The following is a 25,260-nucleotide window of genomic DNA, read 5'->3' on the forward strand; positions in this document are numbered from 1 at the left end:
GACCGACGCTCTATCACTGAGCCAAACCGGTTTCGGCCAGATACATGATCTTGACCGGTAACAGGACCCTCCACCCTTTGGTATGCAGGCTCCATCCACTGAACCACACCAGACAGAGCCTAAAGAGTATTTTTTTTTTTTTTTATGTAAAATAACTTTCTCAGTTAAATAAAAGTGACAGTGTTTCATTTTTAATGTCTTAACAGCTAGGTCTTATCCGTGCCTCTTGCAATAAATTAGTTTGGTTGAACTATGTGATGAAAATCTAGTCTCATACAGATGCTCAGTGGGAAAGGAATGGCTATTTTTAAAAAAAATACATTTTATTTATTCAGAAAGGAAGGGAAAGAGAGATGCAACATCAATGATGAGAGAGAATTATTGATTGGCTGCCTCCTGCATGCTCTTACTGGGGATTGAGCCCCCAACCCAGGAATGTACCCTGCCTGGTAATTAATTGAACCTTGACCTCCTGGATCATAGATCAGTGCTCAACCACTGAGCCACACAGGCCAGGATAAGACTTTTTTTTGTAACTGAAGCATGGCACAAGAATGTTTTTGCTAGTTCTTGGGGTGCATTTATTGTTAGACACAAATCATTAAACTTAATAAATAGGTTCAAATTTAGTTTAATTATTAGGTATGAGCAAATAAGGTTGGAATGGAATTAGTAAATGTTTTTACTATTAGAAAAATGTGTGCTAGAATAATTATGGTTGAAATATGTTTGCAAATGATTGAGAAAAACAAATTACATATAGCCAGTATCAGATTGAGATACATTTTTTGTGTCTGAAATTTTCTGTAATAAAAACTTGGGGTAGGGAAGCATACCCATTAATGTAATACAATTTTTATAATTTACTGGTACAAAATTGCAAGTTGCTATTGATAGCTTTTGATGGGTTTAATCTGAAAACATTCTTTCCATTGACTGTTCTGAAATTTGAAGCTACTTGCACGCAGTTTTCCTGTTGGGAAGATATTTTTTTAAAAAGTGACTTGCTTTTAAAATGAAGGAGAAATTGTTTTATATTTCTTAAGATATAAAATTTTGAGTATTTAAAATTACTCAAATAAGCTGGAACCGGTTTGGCTCAGTGGATAGAGCGTCAGTCTGCGGACTGAACGGTCCCAGGTTTGATTCCAGTCAAGGGCATGTACCTTGGTTGTGGGCACATCCCCAGTACGGGGTGTGCAAGAGGCAACTGATCCATGATTCTCATCAATGCTTCTAGCTCTCTGTCCCTCTCTGTAAAAAATCAATAAAATATATTAAAAAAAATAAAATTACTCAAAAGTTTTGGTAAATAAAAAGGTTACTGACATGTCGTACTTTGTTTAGTAAATAAAAAATAAAGGGGATTGATTGACATTGTCAATTTTTTAGATTAGATTAAAAGACATTTTATTTGGACTTTGGATAAAATCAGAGAAATTTATTACACCCAGTTTTTTCTCTTCTGCTTTTTTTTTTAGAAGGGAAAATACAGACAAATTTCCCAACTTATTTGAGATGGAAAGAGGTAGGATGTGATAGCAGTTATAGTCTTAGATTAATAGGTCATCAAGTGATTTGCAAAATTGTAAAAATAATCTTTTGATTCTGGAAACTATTCCTCCATTTTGCTTAGAACTATGGAACTGATACAAAGTGGTGACCTGTATGCATATATATATATATGTGTATGTGTGTTTGGTTTGGTTTTTGTAGGGTATAGTATTGGGGAATTCATAGCTGCCAAAAGTTGCTTAACTTATCGCATATCTGATTTTGCAGTACTAGCATCTTTTTTTTTTTTTTTTTTTTTTTTTTTTACTTTGATTTGTACTTTATTGCCAACTACATAATTTGAAGGAAATTATTTGTTACTTTCTAATGGAAAATACAGGTAGTATGCCTTGTTTGAGGCAGAATATCAAATGTTAACCTTAATTAAATATTTATAAGATCATATTCTTGTTAGTGAATTTTTAGGAATAACACAGCCTTTTTTCTTCTTTTGTAGCATAAGCAGTACTATAATGGATGTAGACAGCACAATTTCCAGTGGGCGTTCAACTCCAGCAATGATGAATGGACAAGGAAGCACTACTTCTTCAAGCAAAAATATTGCCTATAATTGTTGTTGGGACCAGTGCCAGGCTTGCTTCAACTCTAGTCCAGATCTGGCAGATCACATCCGTTCCATACATGTAGATGGTCAGCGAGGAGGGGTTTGTTTTGTCATTTCTTTTTTTTCTCACTGTATTCATTAGTTTTATTGATTTATAATGGATAGTTAGGCTTTTTTCCCCTCCAAAGTAAAGGCTTTATTTTTATCAAATGTTTTTTTTCCACCTTTTATTTGCAAATTTCCACTTGATTCAATCAAGTTAAATAGAACATATGATGTGCTCTTTAATTTGCTCTTAGGTATATTGGACTATACAGTATAGTTGGAATATTACAAATGAATATAGTACATTCCAAAATTCTGATGTTTTCAGTTTGAAGACATTTAGAATTGGCACTGTTAGGGTGGTTCTAAATTATCTCTGAGGCTGAAATTAACTGGAAAGACCATTGGTATCATTTAATAAGTCCTATTAAATGAAAATCTGCATTTACTATTTGTGAGTGAAAACTGATCATCTTTTCCCAGGTCTTATCAGAGCTGAGTTAGATAAAACGTTCTAATTAGTCAGCTCTTGACTGGAATCCTTTCCAGGCCTAAGCTCTACCTACTGAACCAAACTGGCTAGGGCAGTTCTGATAGTTTTATTGGATAGTAAATAAAGGGCTGAACTAATTAGGTGAGTCAAAGTGGAATGGAGCAAAATATTTAGAATATTTTTTCTACTATTTATACTATTTTCAGGTTTATCTAGGTTTGTCTTAAATAATTGCCATATTTAGTACATTTTCTAAAATTAATTTTACATTGTAAATACAGATAGTTTATTAGGCCACACATTCTCCATCACCCTGCCATCACTGTTGAGATATACTAAAATGGTTAAAATCATTAGGGTTAAGTGAGTATGCAGCTGTTTCCAGGGTTGTATTGAAAATGAGGTTCTATTATTGATCTTTTACCAAAAAACATATAATCGTATAAGCACTCCTAACATATTTACCCGTGATATTACATTTAAAACTTCTTTTAAGAAGTATTTGCTGTTGTCACAATATATTGTAATGTGTTAGCAGTCTTTTTGAATATTCAAGTTGATGAGTAAACATTTGTCTTATTAGATTTAATATATATGGCGTCTGGGTAGATACTAGATGGTATACTACTGAACTGTGTTCATCCTATGGTTTTTCACTCTTTAACCATCTCAGTGGTTAGGCAACTTTGATAACAGGTTTCTCCACACTACACCTGCCCCTTCCCAATCAGGTTTTTGGTAAGAATTCTCTTAAAAAAAAAAGAATTTATATGTATATTAATTTCAGGGAAGAAGGGAGGGAGGGGGGAGAGAGAGAGAGAGAGAGAGAGAGATAGGGAGAGAGAGACCATTGATGAGAGAGAATCTTTGATTGATCTCCTCTTGCAAGCCCTAAACATGGAATCAAGCCCACAACCCAGGCATGTGCCTTGACCAGGAATCAAACCATGATATGGTTCATAGGTTGATGCTCAACCACGCTGGCCAGGCTGAGAATTTTCTTAACCAAGTTGATTTCCTACTCATTACTGAGTTGCCTTCTGTGACTTAGTGCTTGATGTCACTTGGTATATGTATATCACTACAGTAGTCTTTTGAGCCATGGCATGATACTTTTTAGTAACTTGACTTAGCAGCTATGTAAAGGATTCCGAGCCATGTAGAAGATCCCTGCTTTCTCTTAGTAAATGTGGAAGAATTTCACATTTCTAAGTTTTGGATTCTACAAGTTGAGCTGGCGCACAGTCTTATGAGAATTGTTTTCAGCTCTTTACAGATTTGTAGAAAAAATGTGACTTATAGATGGAATGTATCATGTAGTCACTGCAACTACATACACCTTATTTATTTTTTAATGTATATATCTTTATTAATTTCAGAAAGGGAGAGGGAAAGAGAGATAGAAACTTGAACGATGAGAGAGAATCATTAATTGGCTGCTTCCTGCATACCCCTTCCTGGGGATTGAGCTCACAACCTGGACATGTGCCCTTAGCGGGAATCAAACCTGCAACCTTTCATTCTGCAGGCTGATGCTTTATCCACTGAGCCAAACCAGCTAGGGATACATGCACCTTATTGATATTATAGACTTAGAAATGAAGTCTTGTTAATTTCTATAATAAGTATAAATTTGTTGAAATGAAAACTCCTATGTCATTTCTTGCATCCTTATTCATAAAATTACTTGGTTACAAATAATGATTCTTCTCTGGTTAATTTTAAGATACATACACACACACACACACACACAAATATGCATAGATTATATAAAACATCCTATATAATAAAAAGGCTAATATGTAATTGACCAAAAGGCAGAACGACCAGTCCCTGGGACGTGCACTGACCACCAAGGGGCAGATGCTCAATACAGGAGGTATCCCATTGTGGTCAGTGCACTCCCACAAGGGGAGTGCCACTCATCCAGAAGCTGAGCTCATGGCTGGCAGATGCAGCAGTGTTTGTGGGAGACTCTCCCACCTCCGTTGTAGTGCTAAGGATGTCTGACTGCTGGCTTAGGCCTACTCCCCATGGGAAATGGGATGGGAGATGGGCCTAAGCTGTCAGTTGGACATTACTCAAGGGCACTCAGACTGGGAAAGGGCCCAGGCCAGGCTGAGGGGAAACACCCCCACCCCCACCCCCATTCCCAGTGCATGAATTTCGTGAACTGGGCCTTTATATTAAGGTGTGTGTGTGTGTGTGTGTGTGTGTGTGTGTGTGTGTTTAATCCTCACCTGAGAATTGTTTCCTTTGATTTTTTCTTTTTTTCTTTTTTAGAGAGTGGAAGGGGGAGAGAGAGAAAGAGACAGAGACAGAGACAGACACATCAATTGGTTGCCTCTTGCATGAGCCCTAAGGTCAGAAATGGGGATCTAACCTGCAACTGAGGTACATGCCCTTGACCAGAATCCAGCATGTGGTCGGGACTGGTTTGGCTCAGTGGGTAGAGCGTCAGCCTGCAGACTGAGGTCCCGGGATCGATTCCGGTCAAGGGCATGTACCTTGGTTGCAGGCACATCCTCAATGGGGGGTGTGCGGGAGGCAGCTGATCGATGATTCTCTCTCATCGATGTTTCTGGCTTTCTGTCCCTCTCTCTTCCTCTCTGTGAAAAATCAATAAAATATATTAAAAAAAGAAAAAAAGAATCCAGCATGTGGATGCTCTATCCACTGAGAAAACTGGCCAGAGCAAGTTTTTGACCATAGAAAGGAGATCTCATTTTTTAGGAGATTTCAGTGAGGAAGAGAGAGGTAGAAACATTAATGATGAGAGAGAAACATTGATTGGCTGCCACCTGCACACCCCTCACCAGGAATTGTGTACCTTGACTGGGAATCGAACCATTACTTCCTGATTTATAGTTCGACACTCAATCACTGAGTGATGCTGGTCTGGCAGAAATCCTCTTTTTTTTTTTTTAATTAAAAACAAAAATATTTTATTGATTTTTTACAGAGAGGAAGGGAGAGAGATAGCTAGAAACGTCGATGAGAGAGAAACATTGACCTGCTGCCTCTTGCACACCCCCTACCGGGGATGTGCCTGCAACCAACGTACATGCCCTTGACTGGAATCGAACCCGAGACCTTTCAGTACGCAGACTGACGCTCTACCACTGAGCCAAACCGGTTTTGGCGGAATCCTCATTCTTGAAGGACATTAATTGCTGAACTACAAATGTATTGGAAAAATGTAGAAAATAAATCTGAATTATTTCTACAAACCAATCATTGGTGTATATACAGACTATGCTTTTAGAATGAAAATATGAATGAGAAGTTGAAAACATGTGAATCTTGGTCTGGTTTTATGCTTAAAAATAGAGTAGCTGTTGCCCTAGCTGGTTTTTCTCAGTGAATAGAGCACCAGTCTATGGACTAAAAGGGTCTCTGTTTCGATTCTTGTCAAAGTCACATGCCTAGATTTCAAGCTTGATCCCTAGTGGGGGCACCCCCTGCAGAAGGCGGCTAGCTGATCAATGATTCCCCCAGCATTGATGTTTATATCTCTCTCTCCCTCTCCCTCTCTCTGAAATCAGTAAAAGTATATTATTAAAAAATAGAGTAGCTGATGGTTGGGGTGTGTATGTGTCTGTGTGTGTGTGTGTGTGTGTATTTAAATGGCCTCTTTGAAATTTGGAACTTGAAAAAAATTTTTAAGTGTACACTTCAGTGGCATTAGTGCATTTACATTGTTGAACAACCATAATCACTGTCCATCTCCAGAACCTTTCATTATCCAAAACTGAAGTTTATACCCATTAAATAATAACTTCTTTAACTTCCCTTCCTCTAGTTCCCAGTAATTGCTGTTCTACTTTCTGTATATAGTAAGTGGAAAAGAGCAGATTTTGATGACATAATTTTTTTAAATTTCTTTTTTCTACATATGTATTAAACTATTACAATGGAATAGAAGCAAATGAGGAAAAAATTGGTAACTCTAGAGGACTTTGTGCTTTTAATTATTGAAAGATAATTTTACTGTAGCAGTGGGTTAGTAAGATTTAAATATTACATTAAATCCTTTTTTTTTCTCATCCTACTTTACTTTGGAAAAAAACAAAACTATCATGTAACAGCTTAAAAACTTCCTTATCCCCCTTTAAACTATTTACGTTGCTGTGCCACTTTATACTTATAGTCTGAAGCCAGATGGAGTTAAGTTTTCCTTTCCTTTTAATGTGGTTGGATACTTAACTCTATATTAAAAGTTATACTAACCATTTAAATAGCAAATTACAAATATACCCTTTTAAAAAAGAGTCATGAGATTGTTTTCTGTTGTTTAAAAAATAAAAATAGGTGCAAAAGATTAGTCTTTTTTGTTAAATGTAATAGAATTAGGTTCTTGTGTCCATACTTTCATTTCCAAAACGAGACAGCTGTTTTACTAATTACATTAAATTTCAAACCCCAGTGTTTTGATAGGTATGCAGTTTCATCTTGTAGGATTTCAGCGATCCATTAAGATCCATTCATCTTCTGTTCTTTCTGTTTTAACTATTTCTTACTTTAAATACAGTTGCTAGGAAGAAATATGTATACCTTTTATTAAGTTTGCAATTGTATTCATCCTTTGGTGTGTTTGAGGGGAGAGAACCAGAGGGCGATTGGGAGTCGGGTGGCAGTAGGATATTATTCAAAGACTTGAATGAGGCCAATTCCCTTTATGTTACATAAAATGACATTTGTAGACTCAGGGTTACATCAGATTTCTGCTAGGAGGTGAAATCCATGTTAGGAGGTCACTTTGCATTTTGTTTGTTTGTTTTTTTAATCCTCACCTGAGGATATGCTTTTATTGATTTTTTTTGTTCTTGAGAGGGAAAGAAAGGGAGAAGGAGAGAAACATCCATATGAAAGGGAAACATCCCCCAATTGGGGATCAAACCTGCAGTCCATATATGTTCCCTGACCAGGAATCAAATCCAAAACCTTTTGGTATATGGGACAACACTCCAACCAGCTGAGCCACCCAGCCAGAGATCACTTTGTCTTTTGATTGTCATTCTGATATCTCCTTAATACATGAGATTTGTCATTCTTTTGCAATACATGAAAAATATTTTAGGTTTTTAACTAAACATTTTTGTCCTCTGTTTTATTACTTTAACAGAAAATTGAAAATGTTAATACATTTACTATGGCTAAAAGTAATGATACAAAATTGTAGCTATCATTTTATTTATTATTATTATTTAAAAAATATATATTTTATCGATTTTTCACAGAGGAAGAGAGAGGGATAGAGAGTTAGAAACATCGATGAGAGAGAATCATCGACCAGCTGCCTTCCTGCACACCCCCCACTGGGTATGTGCCCGCAACCAAAGTACATGCCCTTGACCGGAATCGAACCCTGGACCTTTCAGTCCACAGGCCGACGCTCTATATAGCTATCATTTTAGACAGATCTTGTAAGAGCTAACTGGTTTGAGACAAAATAGGTATTAAAAAATATGTTTTGCTTTTGTATGTTCACATTTTGTAAATGAAAGTATTTTTCCCTGAGAAATATTAATACTTAAAGGAACCATAAAATCATCTGTCTAACCCCTTCCTGTTTTTGTTTTTTACTATTTTATTAAAACATATTTTATATATATATATATATATATAAAATATGTTTTTATTGATTTTAGAGAGGAAGGAAGAAGGAGATAGAAACATCAATGATGAAAGAATCACTGATCAGCTGCCTTCTGCACACACACCCTCCCCCATGGGGGATCGAGCCCACAATCCGGGCATGTGCCCTGGGCTGGAATCGAACCTGGGACCCTTCAGGCCGTATGCCGATGCTCTATCCATTGAGCCAAACCAGCTAGGGCTAAAAAATATTTTTATTGATTTCAGAGAGGAAGGGAGATGAGAGAAACATCAATGATGAAAGAATCATTGATCAGCTGCCTCCTACACGTGCCTCATACGGAAATTGAGCCTGCAACCCAGGCAATTGCCCTGACCAGAAATCAAACCATGACTTCCTGATTCATAGGTAGACACTAACCATTGAGAAGCACTGGTGGTGTGTGTATATTACATGAAAAAAGAAGCTTCTTTTTCATGCACAATTGCAGAAAAATCTGCAACTGGTGGTGTGTGTGTATTGCATGAAAAAAGCTTCTTTTACATGCACTATTACAGAAAAATCTGGTGGCAGTTATTTTGAGAAGGTATCTCCAAAGTCTAAACAGTTTTCCTGTTAACTAGTCTTATAGAAAATACATCATCATACATTTTTACCATGTTTTGGAGTTACCAAATGTGTGTTCGTAGTGTTTTTGATGAAAAAGCAAATAAGAGACTTAGATAAATGATTTCTTCCCAAAATTACATAGTTGTGAAGTATGAAAGCTTACTAGAATTTAGTCATTTACTTTTGTTCTATTTCTGTTACATGTAATTCAACCTAATATAACATATATCTGTCATCAGAGGGTGGACTATGAACCTTTGTGCCTCAGTGTTCTAATTAATATAGCTAAATCTTAATTCAATTTAAGATCGGATAGAGGAACCTTAAGAGGTTTTATTTTTGAACTTTCATATTTGGGTTTAATTCCTATGGTGTTTGGTTTTTAGAACTTTTACAATGAGAACATTTCTAAAAATAGGGTAAAAAATATTTTCAACAAACTGGCAGAAAAAAACTGAGGTTTGAATAAAGATTCTTATGTCAGATTTTGGACTACCTGTTTTATCCAAGGGATTTTCTAATATAAATTAGGAAAGGAAATTAGGTTTTAAAAATATTTGTGGATTCTTGATGTGGATTTTTAGTGCATTTTGTGTATCAAGACTGTCCTTGTGCAAGTTTATTGCTTCTTCCTCCTTGCCCCCTAATTATTTTTCAAATATTTCACAAGTATTTCATCCAAATATGGATAAACATACTTAGCTTTGGTCTCTTTACACTTAATTTCATTTCCTACAATACTCACTGTGTTAAATGTTATGGTTTTTCTTTGAATTTGAAGGTGTTGCCCTAATAGTGTTTGTTACTAGAATTTATTCCATCTCGAGTCTAGACCATACCTACTCACAATTAAGGCTATTATATGATGGAATTACAGGAACTGCCATTGCCCCTGTACTTAGGTTTATTCATAGGAAGGGAAAATTAGAAGTTAGAGATTTGTGGTTTCTCTCAAACGTAATGGTTGGTTAATATTAGATTAGGGCAGTGTTTGAATATTTTATAATTTTGTATCCAAACACTTGTTTTAAGGCAGTCCTGATTTTCGGGTATGATTTGTGAAAATTTTAAGCCAAGCTTTGATTAATGTTTATTACCTGGATTAAAAATTTAAGACATTAAGAGTCTAGTAAATCTTTAATCAGGAAATTGATAAATAGCATTATTATCTTATGTGATTATCAGATGTTATTGAATTAGTTTCCATAACATACAGGTGTAGCTTCACATTTTTCCCCTTTTTTTCTGAATTCATTTAAAAGTTAGCTTTTAATTTTGGGATCTTTAGCATTCATTTTATAAATATGTAGTAGGTTAGGAATTTTAAGTATGAAGGAGGAAATGTTAATGACATATCTTCTTAAAAAGACTTAAATCTTTTGTGGAATAAAGATATAAGATAACTTTCTGAACACTCACATCAAACAGTGTTGCCTAGTTAGACCTATCTGTTGTAAAATGGTTTTGATTTTGAGTAAAAATTGATCTGTTATTTTAATGACTGCTTCCTCAGTTCTGTGTGTCTTTTTTTTTTTTTTTTTAACCCAAACATATTTTATTGATCTTTTTACAACGAAAGAAACATTAGCTGCCTCGTGCACACCTTCTACTGGGGATGTGCCCCCAACCAAGGTACATGCCCTTGACTGGAATCGAACCTGGGACTCTTCAGTCTGCAGGCCGGCGCTCTATCCACTGAGCCAAACCAGTTTCGGCTGAAAATATTTTTAATGAATAGAACAATGTAAGAATAAGTAGTGTGCATGTGATAATAGAAATTTAGGAGCAGGGAATTTGTAATTTGATAGTTAAATTGTATTACTCATTCTTTGAAGATGCAACTATCAGTATCCACTAATGAACACTTTATTCTTGATTTTTATTTATTTTTGTTTATTTTTTATTTTTTATTTTTCTTTTATTGAGGTATTATATGTGTACATATCTTTCTATTGCTCCCCCCCCCCACACACACACACACTCCCATACATGCCCTCCCCCTTCAGAGTCTTTTGTCCATTCGTTTTGCTTATATGCATGCATTACAAGTCCTTTGGTTTATCTCTTATCTCCCCCATATCTCCCTATTATTCTTGATTTTTTTCATTGTTTATATCTGTTTCTTATTTTGGTTAATGCTTACCTAAGGATTTTTTTTTCCCCCATTCATTTTTAGAATGGGGTCAAAGGAAAATGGTGAGAGAGACAGAGAGAAAAACATTCATGAGAGAGAGAGAGAGAGAGAGAGAGAGAGAGAGAGAGAGGAGGGAGAGAGACAGACAGACAGACATTGATTGGTTGCCTACCGCACCCAAGTACTTCCTCTTGACTAGGAATCAAACACTCTACCCTTTGGTGTGTGGGCTGACACTAACCACTGAGAACCATGGGCCAGGGTTGTGTTTTCTTAATCATTACAGTTAATATTGTACATGCCTATTTCCTCATACAGCAAATACAAAATGGTTCATAGACCTAGTTCATAGACCTAGGATGTTTTGTTAATTTGTATATTTCCTTCTGAATGGTACTTTGGCATTATGTATTAGGTCCTTATTGAGGGAATGGACAACAGCTTTAAGGAGGAAGGAAGGGTTACAATTTCTTACACTGGAAGTTCAGTTTAACCTTAAGCATTTGATTGGCTCTTTTAGTCAATTGAAGGCTTATAACATGCTCATTTGAGCTTAGAAGGAATAAAACTGTTGAAATAAGTACTGAAAATTATTATTGCTCTTTTTTTTTTTTTTTTAAACAGGTATTTGTTTGCTTATGGAAAGGTTGCAAAGTATATAACACTCCTTCAACCAGTCAGAGTTGGTTACAGAGGCATATGCTGACGCACAGTGGAGACAAGCCTTTCAAGGTAAGTAAATGTAAATGTATGTGAGTTTTATTTTTTAAATTTCAACATTAATGGAGAAGATTCTTAATGGGCATACTTTTGCCCTTAATTTTTTTTTTTAAAAGAACCATTTGTTTTAACATGTTAGTAGATGTAATACTGGACAGATCAATGACTTGAATGCATGCATTTTTGTTCTGTTCTTTTTTTTTTTTTAAATCCTCACCTGAGGTTATTTTTCCAATGCTTTTTAGAAAGAGTGGAAGGGAAGGAGGAAAGAGTTTGGGGAGCGAGAGAAACATCAGTCAATGTAAGAGAGACACATCTATTGGTTGCTTCCCATTCTCGGATTTTGGGATTCTTGAAACTATCCTCTTGATCTTTTCTTTTTGTAATTGTGATTTTGATTCTTGTTAGTCATCTAATATTAAGCTTCATCATGGCTAAGTTGTTTCAACCCAATCTTGCTTACAAATATTTACTTAACTGGAAAAAAAATGTTGTATGTAGCATGTTTAGTGATTGTTTTGATTTTCTTTTTCTTTATTTCAATGTGGCTGTGGTTTGTTTGGATAAATTTGTATGTATATGTTTGAAACTGTTTCAGATGAGCTCACTTTTCTCCCATATTCTGATATTTCTGTTTACTTTGAACACAGTAGTTATAGATATTTAGTTGTCTTGGGTTCATTTATTTACTGTAATTTTTCTTTAGCAACTAGTCTTCTATAGCTCAACATGATGGCTTTCCTTTCATAACACTTATGAGTAACTTCTCATTGTGATAGAGTAATTATTAAAAAACAGCCTTTCTTTCAAGTCTGAATCGGCCAATCTTTTTAGGTATTTTGGAACTAAGAACCTAACCTAAAAGGTTGATGAAGAGTAAAGAAAATTTATCAAACCAGACTTAATCTATTATATACTCACTCTAAAGTGGCTTATAATTGGTGCATTCAAGCACATTCTGGTAATTTGTTTCCGGACTCAGTGGGTAATACTAACATTACATCATTCACTGTGATGAGTGATGAAATAATTTCTTCAGTTCCTTTATGATTTGCTCTATAGTGGTAGTGATACTACTCATGTTAAAATTTGGTTTTACTTCTTTCCAGCTTTAGTGAGGTAGAATTGACAAAATTGTAAGATAGTTACAGTACATTGTGACTTGATACGTGTATATAATTGTGAAAGGATTCCCTTCATTTACTTAATGCATGCATCACCTTACAACACACACATTGCAGAGAGATCTTTTGCTTTTCAAGACTTTATAATAATGCAAAGCTTTGAAAACCCTAATTTGCTATCTTTAATTTTTTGCCGTTTAGTATGTCTGTGTGTATCTGCATTTGAAGCTCCCATATTATATAGCCTTGGCAGCCAAGTTGTAGGAGGCTCCCACTCAGACAAAGATGGTGTCTATAATAATAAAAGCGTAATATGCTAATTAGACTGGTCAGCTGAACCGTCTGGACTTCTTTCTGGATGAAGCCAGGGCTGCGAAGGTTAAGCCCCTTGCATGAATTTTGTGCATTGGGTCTCTAGTTGAGTATAAATATAGCTGCAGTGATCATCAATGATACTAAACAATAAAAAAACCTCTCCTGCCCCATGTAAAAGAATTGGTCACCGTTGGAGAATGGTAGGAATCTCATTATTTGGAAAGCCATAAGAATAGAGAGGTTCTTCTTTTATTATGTGAACTGTGTCACTAGGTATCCAGATCCTAGTGTCTGAGTTGCACCCATGACCAATTAAATGTGATTCTCTGGGGCATGTTGCCAGGCATTGCTTTATTAAAAAAGATTCTTCAGGTAATTCTGATGTGCACCCACACATAAGAAATGCTGTTCTAGCCCTAGCCAGTTTGGCTCAGCGTCACCTGCCGACTGAAGGGTCCCGGGTTCGAGTCTGGTCAGGGGCGTGTGCCTTGGTTGCGGGCACATCCCCAGTGGGAGGTGTGCAGGAGACGGCTGATCCATGTTTCTCTCTCATCAATGTTTCTTACTATCTCTCTTCCTTCCTCTCCATCCACTAAACCAAACCAGCCAGGGATCACTCTAAATTTTTATAGATTTGTTTATGGTCCTTAATTGCTGAATGATCAAAATCAAAGAAAACAATTTTCTTTTAGAATTCTCATTATTGACTTTATTTTCAGAGCATTGAATCTTTGGTTTATTGTTGAGTAAAATAAACTTGTGGTATGTACTCTTAGATGTACCAGGGCCTGTTCTTTGCAATCTTGAAAGATCCCAGGAGAAAATGAATCTGCCAAATCTACTGGGTACCTTATAATTAAGGATAATAACAGTGGAATCATACCATAAAATACTGATTTTAAACCTGAGGGGTTGGATCTGAACTGTTACTATCATCTCTGCTTTTTAATTATAGTCAAGTTAGCTGTTCTAAAATTTGAAAATGCAGAGCTTTTTAATCAAATTTGTTTGACTAATATTAAATGGAGAACCCAGGGGCAAAGACTTTTTTATGTTATACTAGAGGCCTGGTGCACGAATTCTTACTTGGGTGGGGCCCCTGTGGATGGCCTGTGGGGATTGGGCCAAATCCCAGAATCCAGTGCAACCCACAGTCCCATGCTGCCTGCCACTTCCACTCATCCCAGCCCCACTGCACCTATCGTGGGCTCCCACCCAATCTATCCTTGTCAGGAGAGGCTCACACTGCTGTAACAGGGCTCACTAGCCTTGAGCCCTGCGTCCGGCGTCTTCCTGAGGGGAGTGGCCTGTGGGATCGGGCTGAAACCAGCTCTCTAACATTCCCCGAGGGGTCCTGATTGTGAGAGGGCACAGGCCAGGCCGAGGGACCCCACTAAGGCATGATTGGGCCAGGGAGGGACTATAGGAGGCCTCCAGGGCATGTCTGGCCCATCTCAGTCTTGGCTGGACCTCCGCAGCAAGCTAACCTACCAGTTGGAGCGTCTGCACCCTGGTGGTCAGTGCATGTCATAGCGAGCAGTTTAGTGGCCTTAGCATATCATTAGCATGTTGCACTTTGGTTGGTTGAATAGTCGACCATTCACTGGAATACCAGACACTTAGCATATTAGGCTTTTATTATATAGGACTCTTTGAAGTATCTTAACACATTGGCTACAAAAAATACTTTTTTAATGTATGTTTTTAGAATATATGTTAGGGAATATAGAGATGGTATCTCCTTGGAAAGTAAGGAAAATAAGTATGGCTTATTTTGTGGCAGTACTATGTAATAGAAATATGTTTAAACCGGATAGGTCATTAAAAATGTCCAGTGCCACATTAAAATAATTGAAACAGGTTAGAATAACTTAAATATCTTTGAAATAACTCATTGCATTATTTCAATATCGTGTAAGTGTACAAAATTAATGAAAAGTTTTACTTGATACAAAATCTCCCAAATTTGGTGTGTATTTTATAGCCACATTTCAAATGCTCAGTTAGCTATATTGAATTAGAGGGCCCTGTGCACCAGATTCATGCACTGGTGTGGAGGTGTGTGGCCTACGGGGATCAGCCCACTGGGGGCACCACTCATCCCAGTCAGCCAAGTGGCTGTGGACCTGCCCTCTAAGCAGTTGCTCCCTCTGTGGGAGCTCAGTGACCACCAGGGGGCAGATCCTGCATTGAGTGTCTGCCCCCTGGTGGTCAATGCATGTCATAGCGACTGGTAGAATGGTCATTCTGGTTAATTCACCATACGGTTGCTGGGCTTTTATTATATAGGATGGCTGAAATTTATTGGATAGTGCAAAATTAACCTATACTAGTAAGTGCAATTCCATTTAAAAAGCACTCTCAATTTAGATGCTAAACAGTTGGTCTATGTTTAGATATAAAATTTACAATTGCAGAGGGAGAGACACATACCCAAATTGTTCTAACATACTTAAAAGTCTTCAGGAGTTAAGTATTTGTTTTAAATAAAAAATCAAAATGGTTATTAAAAAAAATACAAATAAAATCCATAAAGGGCAAGAGCCGGTTTGGCTCAGTGGACAGAGCATCACTCTGCGACTGAAGGGTCCCAGGTTCAATTCCAGTCAAGGGCACATGTCTGGGTTGCGGGCTCCATCCCCAGTGTGGGGTGTGCAGGAGGCAGCCAGTCAGTGATTCTCTCTCATCATTAACATTTCTACCTGTCTTTCCCTTTCTCTTCGTCTCTAAAATCAATAATAATAAAATAACAAACAAATCATAAAGGCACTACTTCTTACTAGATGGTTTTAATAAAAGAAAAGAAAAAATTTGTTAAGGATATAGAGTTGATGGTTATACAGCATTGTTAATACACAACACTAAATTGTATTCTTTAACATAGTATGATATGTGAATTTCACCTCAATCAATAATAAAAACTAATTTAAATACAATTAAAAATTTAGTTTCTTAGTGATAGTAGCCTTATTTGGCTCCTGTAGTTGACAGGGTCATTCTATGGCAATATGGTAGTCTGCAGAAGATGGAAACTTTGAAAGGCATTTTCTTTCTTGGTACTCAAAGAATGTGTAGTAAATTTTTACATTCTAAAAATTCAGTAACCATTGGATACTGAACTTCCCATGGTCGGAGTCTATAGATGAGCATTCTTGTTGCAGACTATCTGCACTATTCATAGAGTCCTTGTAAGATGTAAATCCAATATTTTAAAGCATGGGATATGGTTGACTGCTTCTTTTCAGGATTCCCATAGCACTCTGTGCCTTATCCCTGATTATAGTCATTTGAAGTTACTTTATATGTATGTATTGGTGACCACATATAAGCACTTTCAGGGTAAATCTATTTCTCAGTCATCCTTACACTGACAGAATCTTGCATAGTACTGGACATAAAATAGACAATGATTTGAGTAAACCTTCAATCATTCCTCTACCTCTTAGTGAGCATCCTAGAATGGGTAAATATTTTTTTTAATGTTTTTTATTGATTTTTTTTTTTTTTTTTACAGAGAGGAAGAGAGAGGAATAGAGAGTTAGAAACATCCATCAGCTGCCTCCTGCACACCCCCCACTGGGGATGTGCCCGCAACCAAGGTACATGCCCTTGACCGGAATCGAACTTGGGACTTCAGTCCGCAGGCCGACGCTCTATCCACTGAGCCAAACCGGTTTCATCGAATATTTTTATTAGTAATGCCGAGTACCTTCAGAGCCAATATGTCTCCTGTATTTAAAATAAAAAAGTAATTATTAATGGCACTGTAAAAGGAGTTTTATTTTTCAGCTCTGCCACTACCAATGTATCTGACTTTGGGCAACTTATAAAGTAAAATGAAAGGGTTTTATTTTCTGGAATGAGTTCTATAACTTGCTGATTTACTTCTGAAAATGTACTTGTTTCCAATACAGCATCCCTGATATGCTTTTTTATTTTTATTTAGTGTGTTGTTGGTGGCTGCAATGCCAGCTTTGCTTCTCAGGGAGGGCTAGCTCGCCACGTACCCACACACTTCAGTCAGCAGAACTCTTCAAAAGTTTCTAGCCAGCCAAAGGCCAAAGAAGAATCTCCTTCTAAAGCTGGAATGAACAAAAGAAGGAAATTAAAGAACAAAAGACGACGCTCGTTACGTAAGTGTTTCACTGAAAATCTGTGTTGTTACATTGCTTTTTATATCTTGTTCTCATGAAAAACAGGTTTTACTGTTTCATCTACTTTTATTAACAGCAATAAACACATAGGATAACTGTGGGACAATGAGAATTCAATGACAGTTTTATCTGTAGTAGCTAACAGTGCAAGTATATATATGGCTTTAGCATACAAACTATATAGAATTATATTTTGAGGGCTACTTTTTGTTCTAAGTTAAGAAAATTTAAAATGTGGTGGCAGTATTGATGTTTCTAAGAGTTTTTCTAAAAAATTGAACATGTTAAAGGTAAAAGTACAAGTAAAAGTTAAGATATGGTTATACCTGCTCCAAAGTGATGTGTGTGAATAGCAAAACTATTTTTGTGTTTCAGCACTTCACAGTCTATTGTAACACACACATACAACTGTTATGTGCTTAATTTCTAGATTATGAAATATGTCCTGGGCATTTAGGGTAGAACACAATTAGATGACAAGACTTGTCAGTGTTGGGAGCAGGAATTGAGACCCCGGAGCTCTGCGTGGTTCTCAGTGTCAGCCAGCTAACTAAATGCATCTTGAATGAAGAAATAGGAGCGAAGCTGTCATTGAAACGGGATGCCACTTACTGCAAGGGTGAACTAGAAAGAAAAAATGATTACATCTTATTTTTTCTCTTGGGACTTTTGAGTAGAGGGTAGGATAAACTCCCGACACTAATCCAGACTCTAAAGCAGACAATTATCTCTAAAACATTGAATTTTTTTGTTACTACAAAGCTATAGTGGACAGATGAACAAACCACAAGTGAAAAATAAACCTCTTTAAACTCTTAACTTTCTTTTTCTTTTTCTTTAAAAAAAATGTTTTATTGATTTTTTTACAGAGAGGAAGAGAGAGGGACAGAGAATTAGAAACATCAATGAGAGAGAATCTTCGACCAGTTGCCTCTCGCATACCCCCCACCGGGGATGCGCCTACAACAAAGGTACATGCCCCTCACCAGAATCGAACCTGGGACCTTTCAGTCCGCAGGCCAACACTCTATCCACTGAGCCAAACCAGTTTTGGCAACTCTTAACTTTCTTATTGTTGAAATTAAACATTTAATTTTCAAAGTTCTACTGAATTTATTAGGTTATGGATCCAGTTACCTTTTGATTATGAGTCTCATCAGTTTAAAAAAAATGCTTGTGTACATAATTCTAACATATGTATATAGCATATACGGGTAATACTGCTAATTCACATCATAAAACAGTTACCAAGAAGGACTATTGAAAAGTAGTGAGTTGAAAATGTTATTTTCTTCTCTTACTCTAATGGATCATCACATTCACCTACTTTGGACACTGTTGTTGTTTTTTGTTGTTGTTGTTAGTGCTCACCTGAGAAAGTGAGAGTGGAGTAGAGAGAGGTGGGGTGGGGTAGAGAGAGAGAAACATAGATGTGAGAGAGACACATGGATTGGTTGCCTTCCACATGTGCCCTGACAGGCCAGGGATCAAACCTGGAACCCAGGTACATGCTCTCAACTGGGAATCAAACCTGTGACCAACATTAACCAGTGAGAACACTGGCTAGGTCAAGTTTAGTACTTTACTAATAGTGGACATAACTTGGTTAAGGTCTGAATAGAATAGAATCTTAAGTTTGAGGGCACCTTATAATTTTAATTCTAGTGCTACCTATGTTTGAATCTTGAATGAGGAGGGGTAGATTTGAATGAATAAGGGGAAGTTTTCTTTTTTAAACTTTATTGTTGACACTATTACAGATGTCCCCATTTCCCCGCCCACCTTCACCTATTCTTATTTTCTCTAAGTGCTTATCCTTCCCAGGAAAAAGCATATTTGGATAGCATGGAGAAAGTATGCTTTTTCCCCAGTAGTCACAGATCTAATGGGAAGCGGGTCTGTTTCTCAGCATTAAGTAAAATCATAACCTTTCCCCCTTCTAAATGTTAGATATTTTTTTCTTTTTGATTTCTCATCACTTCATTCTTAGTCTTATGGGTTCTGCTAGTTTGTAACTAGTTGGTTTTTGTTTATTTCTTTCTGAGAAAAATCCAACGACAACAGAGGTACCTAGGTTGCTTTGTGAATGCCAACTTGTAAAAAACCCCTGCTCCCCCCAAAGCTCTGGTGGATTAGTGTTCTGACAGCTCCATGAATGGTGGAAGTAAATCCACTACACATAGTACTAAATCAGAATAGTGTAGTAAATCAGCTACATGTAATTCAGAATATGCTGTACTTGGAAATCAAGCCATTTCTTCTGTTGTCGGTAAATTTTAATTTTTAATTACAGATCTTATAAAATTACATATATTAATTTGTAGTATTGGTGGGATGAAAATAAAACTTTTTAAAAACGTTTTTACCAAATTAAATCTTCAATGTATAAGTTGGTTGTGAACACACTAAAAGATTGCTTTATGTTATTTATAAACAAGAAATATTTACCCCAAACTCCTAAACAATATTACCATTGTTAAAATTGGAAAAATTTTAATTACAGATTAATGTAAAATGTTCTTGAAATGCATTCTATATGTATTTGATTGTGATGAATGAAATCGAAGTGTGTTACATAAATGGAGGTAGTCATCAGATTGTTGAAAATGCAAAGTGGTGCTGGAAGAGAGACTAGAATAAATACAAAATAACATGAAAAATATAGTAGCTGAAATGTGGAATCATAAGTTCTAAAGTTAGATCCTCACACACCAAGAGGCTGAATTTACTCATGTGCACTAATTAGTTGGGATTTTGCTTTTGTGACATCCTTATCTTGTCAGCTAGACTCTGTTTTTTGAAAGCAAAGAAAATTTTGGATTTAAATACTTAATTTATACTTCTTAGTTGTTTCTGTCTTAATTATTACATATTTATGTGGAAAATTGATTAGATGGCTGTTGAGCAGACTGTTGTATTTATGAACATATTCTTTATCTCTTTTGTATTGATTTTTAGCACGACCACATGATTTCTTCGATGCACAAACACTGGATGCGATAAGACATCGAGCCATATGCTTTAACCTCTCAGCTCATATAGAAAGTTTAGGAAAGGGACACAGTGTTGTTTTTCATAGTACTGTAAGTATTTGTTTCTGTGTTTTTCAAATTATTTGCATAGGTTTGTGAAAATGTGTATTTTGACTTTCATAATATGTCTAAATTGCTCAAATTTTACAAAGATACATTTTAACAAGAAAAATCAAAACTTTTTGCTTTACAAACATTAAAAATTTATTTTCCTATTATTGGTTATAAAACTTCATTGTCCACAAATTGACATCTTATTAGATTTTAGCCTTTAATTTGGGCCACTAGGCAGAGTTGGTGTCTTTTTATTTTTATTTATTTATTTTTTTTCATTTGTAAAATTAGAACATTAGACTTACCTTTTAAGCTCACATCTCTGTGTACTGCATGTTCCTCCCTCACATCCAAACACACATATAAAGTTAGTGTTGAACAGAAAATGGATAATGGCTATCAAATCAAAGCTTTGTGAAGGGAAGGGATTTTTGTTCTGTTTTGTTCCACTGATGAATTCCAACTTTCTTCATACTAGGTACTCACTATAATCACGGAGTTATTATGTTGCTCAACATAGAAAAAGAAAACTATCAAATTTGAAAAAGCAGTACTCAACGTATTTTTGGTTTTCTAAGAGTTAATCAAGTGTTCTCTCTTCCCATGCTATTTGCCATTTTATTGACTGGTCATATTTAAATTACTGTAGTATGGTGACAGTAAGTTAGTAGAAGTAAAATTTTTAGACCTGAGTCTTAGTTATTTGAATCCCTGGAAAAAGAGTTTATTTAATTTTGGCTGTTGAAATATAAAACACACTAAATTAAGGTTGTATTTTCATAGTTTAATTAAAATGCATGAGAATTTAAATACAAAATGTCAGTATTGATATCAGTGATTCCACTGGTTTGAATCTGTATTTTTCCATCTCTTATAATAAATTTCCAATTTGATTTTTATTTCTAAAATTAAAGGCAGGAAATTAAAAGATTAGACAAAAGAAATTGAAACACATGAGAGATGTGAGTTTGGGTTGAAGGAAAGGTATAGTATTCTTATACTCTTTTAAAAGAACATCTATATAAATAAAGATGGAAAGGTTGGAAGGAAAATTAGGTTTGAAGACAAAGTTAAAGTGCTTGCACTGGGAATTTTATTGTAATTCAACAAGATTAGGAGCTTGCTCAGCAGGGATTGTTAGCTATTCTTTGAAGTTTCATAATGTAGGTTTATTATTTGGCAGGTCTATAAATTGTTCAATAAGATGTGGTTCCCAGGCACATAGTATAGCAACTGGGATAATTTATTTGCTTAAATATTGAGCACCTACTGTGTGCCACATATTATTGATGTAGCAATGAACAAAACAGGTTAAAACAGAACAGTAAACCATGCATGCCAATACTCTAGTGGAAGAGACAGCATAAACTAATAAGTTAGTAAAAATGTAAGACTTTAAAGAAAGTGATGGTATGGGCTATTTAGTTAGATTCTGGATATCTTTTGGAAGTAGTACTACTGATAAGAATTATGGATGGATCACATGCCAGATGTGATAAAGAAAGGAAAGGTTGACTTCAGATTTAAAAAAAATTTTTTTTTTGCCTGGACAGCTGGCCAAAGGATGGAATTGCCATTTAAAACAGAGGGGGTAGTGGTGAGTGGATCAGGAAGAGAAAGGGGAATATTAAGAGCTCTAATTCCAGCACTTTCTGTAAAGTCATGTAATGGCCTGTGCCACTATTTAGGGAGATGGACACATATTTAAACTTAGAGGATAGAAATGGCTACAAATTAAAATAAGGAAGTCTTCAGCATAATTAGTGATATTTAAAGTTATCAAACTGGATGAGATCGCTAGGAACTCTTTAAGTATAAATAGAAAAGAGAAGAAATTTAGCTGACTCAGTGGATAGTGCATCGGCCTGTGGACTCAAAGGTCCCGGGTTCGATTCCGGTCAAGGGCATGTACCTTGGTTGTGGGCACATCTCTGGTAGGGAGTGTGCAAGAGGCAGCTGATCGATGACTCTCTCATTGATGTTTCTAACTCTCTATCCCTCTCTCTTCCTCTCTGTAAAATCAATAAAATATATTAAAAAAAAAAAAAAGAAATTTAAGGACCGAGGTTTGGGGCATTTAATAAAACAATAAAGCCGATGAAATATGGTCTAATAATGAGCAAGTGTTTCTGCATATTAGGGAATAAGGAGTGGTATAGAAGGTTGTATTTTAATAAGTGAAGCTCCCAACTTTTACTTGCTTTTCATTAGAGCAGCTCCTGCGATAAAATCCTTACGTTTACTGTGGAGAAATTGAGATGATCAAAAAGGAAAAAAATAAAGGAGCTAAAAATAGTGGTGATAATATAAGGAGTTTGGAAGAAATTTAAAAATTTACTGACAGTCAAAATAGTCTGTGACCTTGAAAATAAGTTTTTTAGCTGTAGAAAACACCTGAGAGGTTTTAAGAACATGAAACATGTTTGTCATAAGTTTAAGAAATAGTAATAAGAGTGACTTACTACCCCCAAGTGACACTGTGGAGGTATTTTAAGTTTCCTCCTTTTAAATTAACTTTTATAGGAAAAATCATACTGATAATGAAACCATTTGTAGGAAAATGTATCTATGAAGCTCTATGCTGTGCAGTTTACCTAATTTGTCTTCTTTAATTGAAACATTTTCTTTCGAGCCTTCTCCAGAAGAGGTCAGCAGATTTCTACAGTCAGCTTGCTGTGCTTTCTTGGTTTGCATTGTTTTCATATCTTTTTTTTTTTTTTTTTTTTTTGGTCGAGGTATTTCAGCTCTGTCTTTTGTGCTTTTTAATTAATCTCATGGTCAAGTCTAGAATTGGGGTATTGACTATAGGTTTCTCAGAATGGAGATTAGAAAGCGTTTCATTTTTGCATAAGAGTGCTGTTCTTAACTTAGTTCTATGTTTTGAGGATGACATAATTTTGTGTGGCTGTTTAGATTTTAAACTTGGTAAAAATCTTGAGATTTAGATTATTAAAACACTAACGTGCTAATTTTTGTTAATATGGAAATTGTAAGTTACAAAATACCATCTTGATCCATTTCTATTTAATTTAAATATTACCTTCATTTTCAGAATCTGGTAATGAATGGCAAGTATGTTGTTTTTCTTACCCTTTTATAGGACTTTTTGTTCAGGTTGATTCACCTTTTATATGGATTCCTTAAGATTGAACCTAAATACTGTGGCTGATGTTCATTTAAAATAAAACCAACCAACCAGGCAAACAAAAAATATCTCTGTTGTAAATTATAGACTTTTCCCCTTCCTAGAAGTATTTTTTCTTTACTGTTTGTTCTTTAAAAATATTCTAACCAGCTGAAACCGGTTTGGCTCAGCGGTAGAGCGTCGGACTGTGGACTGAGAGGTCCCAGGTTCGATTCCTGTCAAGGGCATGTACTTGGTTGCGGGCACATCCCCGGTGGGGGGGGGGGGGTGCTGGAGGCAGCTGGTCGGTGTTTCTCTCTCATCGACGTTTCCAGCTCTCTATCTCTCTCCCTTCCTCTCTGCAAAAAAAAATTAATAAAATATATTTTAAAATAATATTCTAACCAATGTAGAACCTTGGTATCATTCTAGCTAAGCCAAAGACTTAGGAGAGTAAATAGCATTTTCAGTCCCTTAATAAAGATAGTATGTTTTTCTTTTTAAATCTACTTTTATTGATTTCAGAAAGGAAGGGAGCGGGAGAGAGATAGAAACAACGATGATGAGAGAGAATCACTGATCGGCTGCCTCCTGCATGTTCCCTGCTCGAGATTCCTGTGCCCTGACCAGGAATCAAACTGTGATCTCCTGGTTCATAGGTTGATGCTCAACCAGTGAGCCACACTGGCTGGGCTGGTTTTCCTATTTGGCTATACACACCTTGTCTTCAGATCCTTTTTTCTCTTTCTTTTGAAAAAGTACATAATCAGAGGTAAAATTGGGGAAAAAAGGCAGAACAAGATGTGATGGTGGTGATATATAGTTCAGGATACAACTCTTAAAAGTTCTTTTTTTTTTTTTTTTTAAATATATTTTATTGATTTTACACAGAGAGGAATTGAGAGGGACAGAGAGTTAGAAACATCGATGAGAGAGAATCATCGATCAGCTGCCTCTTGCACACCCCCTACTGGGGATGTGCCCGCAACTGAGGTACATGCCCTTGACCGGAATCGAACCCGGGACCTTTCAGTCCGCAGGCCGACGCTCTATCCACTGAGCCAAACCGGTCCCGGCTCTTAAAAGTTCTTAATTAGAACTTAATTAATTAGTTCAACATTAAAAGTGCCTTTTAATGATATTAGAAAAATGTGTTACAAATCACTTTTATGATTTCTTATCATTATTAGGTAATAGCTAAGAGAAAAGAGGATTCTGGAAAGATAAAACTTTTGCTTCATTGGATGCCTGAAGATATGTAAGTATTTGGAATATTATGTGTAATTTATAGACTAATGTCTTTTATTAAATCTTATAATAGAATCATAGGTATGGAAGGGGAGTGAACTGACGATTCTATGGGAAAAGGGACGTGGGGGGTGCGGGAAGAGACTGAACAAAAACTGTGCACCTATGGATGAGGACAATGGGGGGTGGGGAAAGGCCAGAGGGTGAGGTGGAAACCTGGTGGAGTGGAGCAATGGAGGAAAAAAGAAAAAAAAAAATCTTATACTCGCTTGGTTGGTGTAGCTCAGTGGTTGAGCGTTAACCTATGAACCAGGAGGACATGGTTCATTCCTGCTCCAGATACATGCCCAGAGTGTGGGCTCAATCCCCACTGTGGGCGTGCAAGAAGCAGCCCATTGATGATTCTCTCTCATCATTGATGATTCTCTCTCTCTCTCCCTCTCCCTCTCCCTTACTCTTTGAACTCATAAAAATATATTTTAAAAATTCT

General features: G+C 36.1%; 1 protein-coding gene across 6 annotated transcripts in view; it reads left to right on the top strand.

Moving 5' to 3' along the window:
- AEBP2 (AE binding protein 2) overlaps positions 1 to 25,260 on the top strand; it is a 59,127-nt gene that overhangs the window by 17,446 nt on the left and 16,421 nt on the right. For 4 of the 6 annotated variants that reach the window (XM_036455671.2, XM_045587816.1, XM_045587815.1 and 1 more), the window contains exons 2-6: positions 2,012 to 2,219; positions 11,624 to 11,731; positions 17,105 to 17,291; positions 20,271 to 20,395; positions 24,713 to 24,780. In XM_036455671.2, the coding sequence (XP_036311564.1) occupies positions 2,012 to 2,219; positions 11,624 to 11,731; positions 17,105 to 17,291; positions 20,271 to 20,395; positions 24,713 to 24,780 (696 nt within the window). Of the gene's footprint in view, positions 1 to 2,011; positions 2,220 to 11,623; positions 11,732 to 17,104; positions 17,292 to 20,270; positions 20,396 to 23,498; positions 23,607 to 24,712; positions 24,781 to 25,260 lie in introns of those variants that run through there. The other 2 variants (XM_036455673.2, XM_036455674.2) reach the window with 2 other exon arrangements.

This window comes from Pipistrellus kuhlii, unplaced genomic scaffold, assembly GCF_014108245.1.
Source record: "Pipistrellus kuhlii isolate mPipKuh1 unplaced genomic scaffold, mPipKuh1.p scaffold_m20_p_3, whole genome shotgun sequence".
NCBI classification, from domain to species: domain Eukaryota; kingdom Metazoa; phylum Chordata; class Mammalia; order Chiroptera; family Vespertilionidae; genus Pipistrellus; species Pipistrellus kuhlii.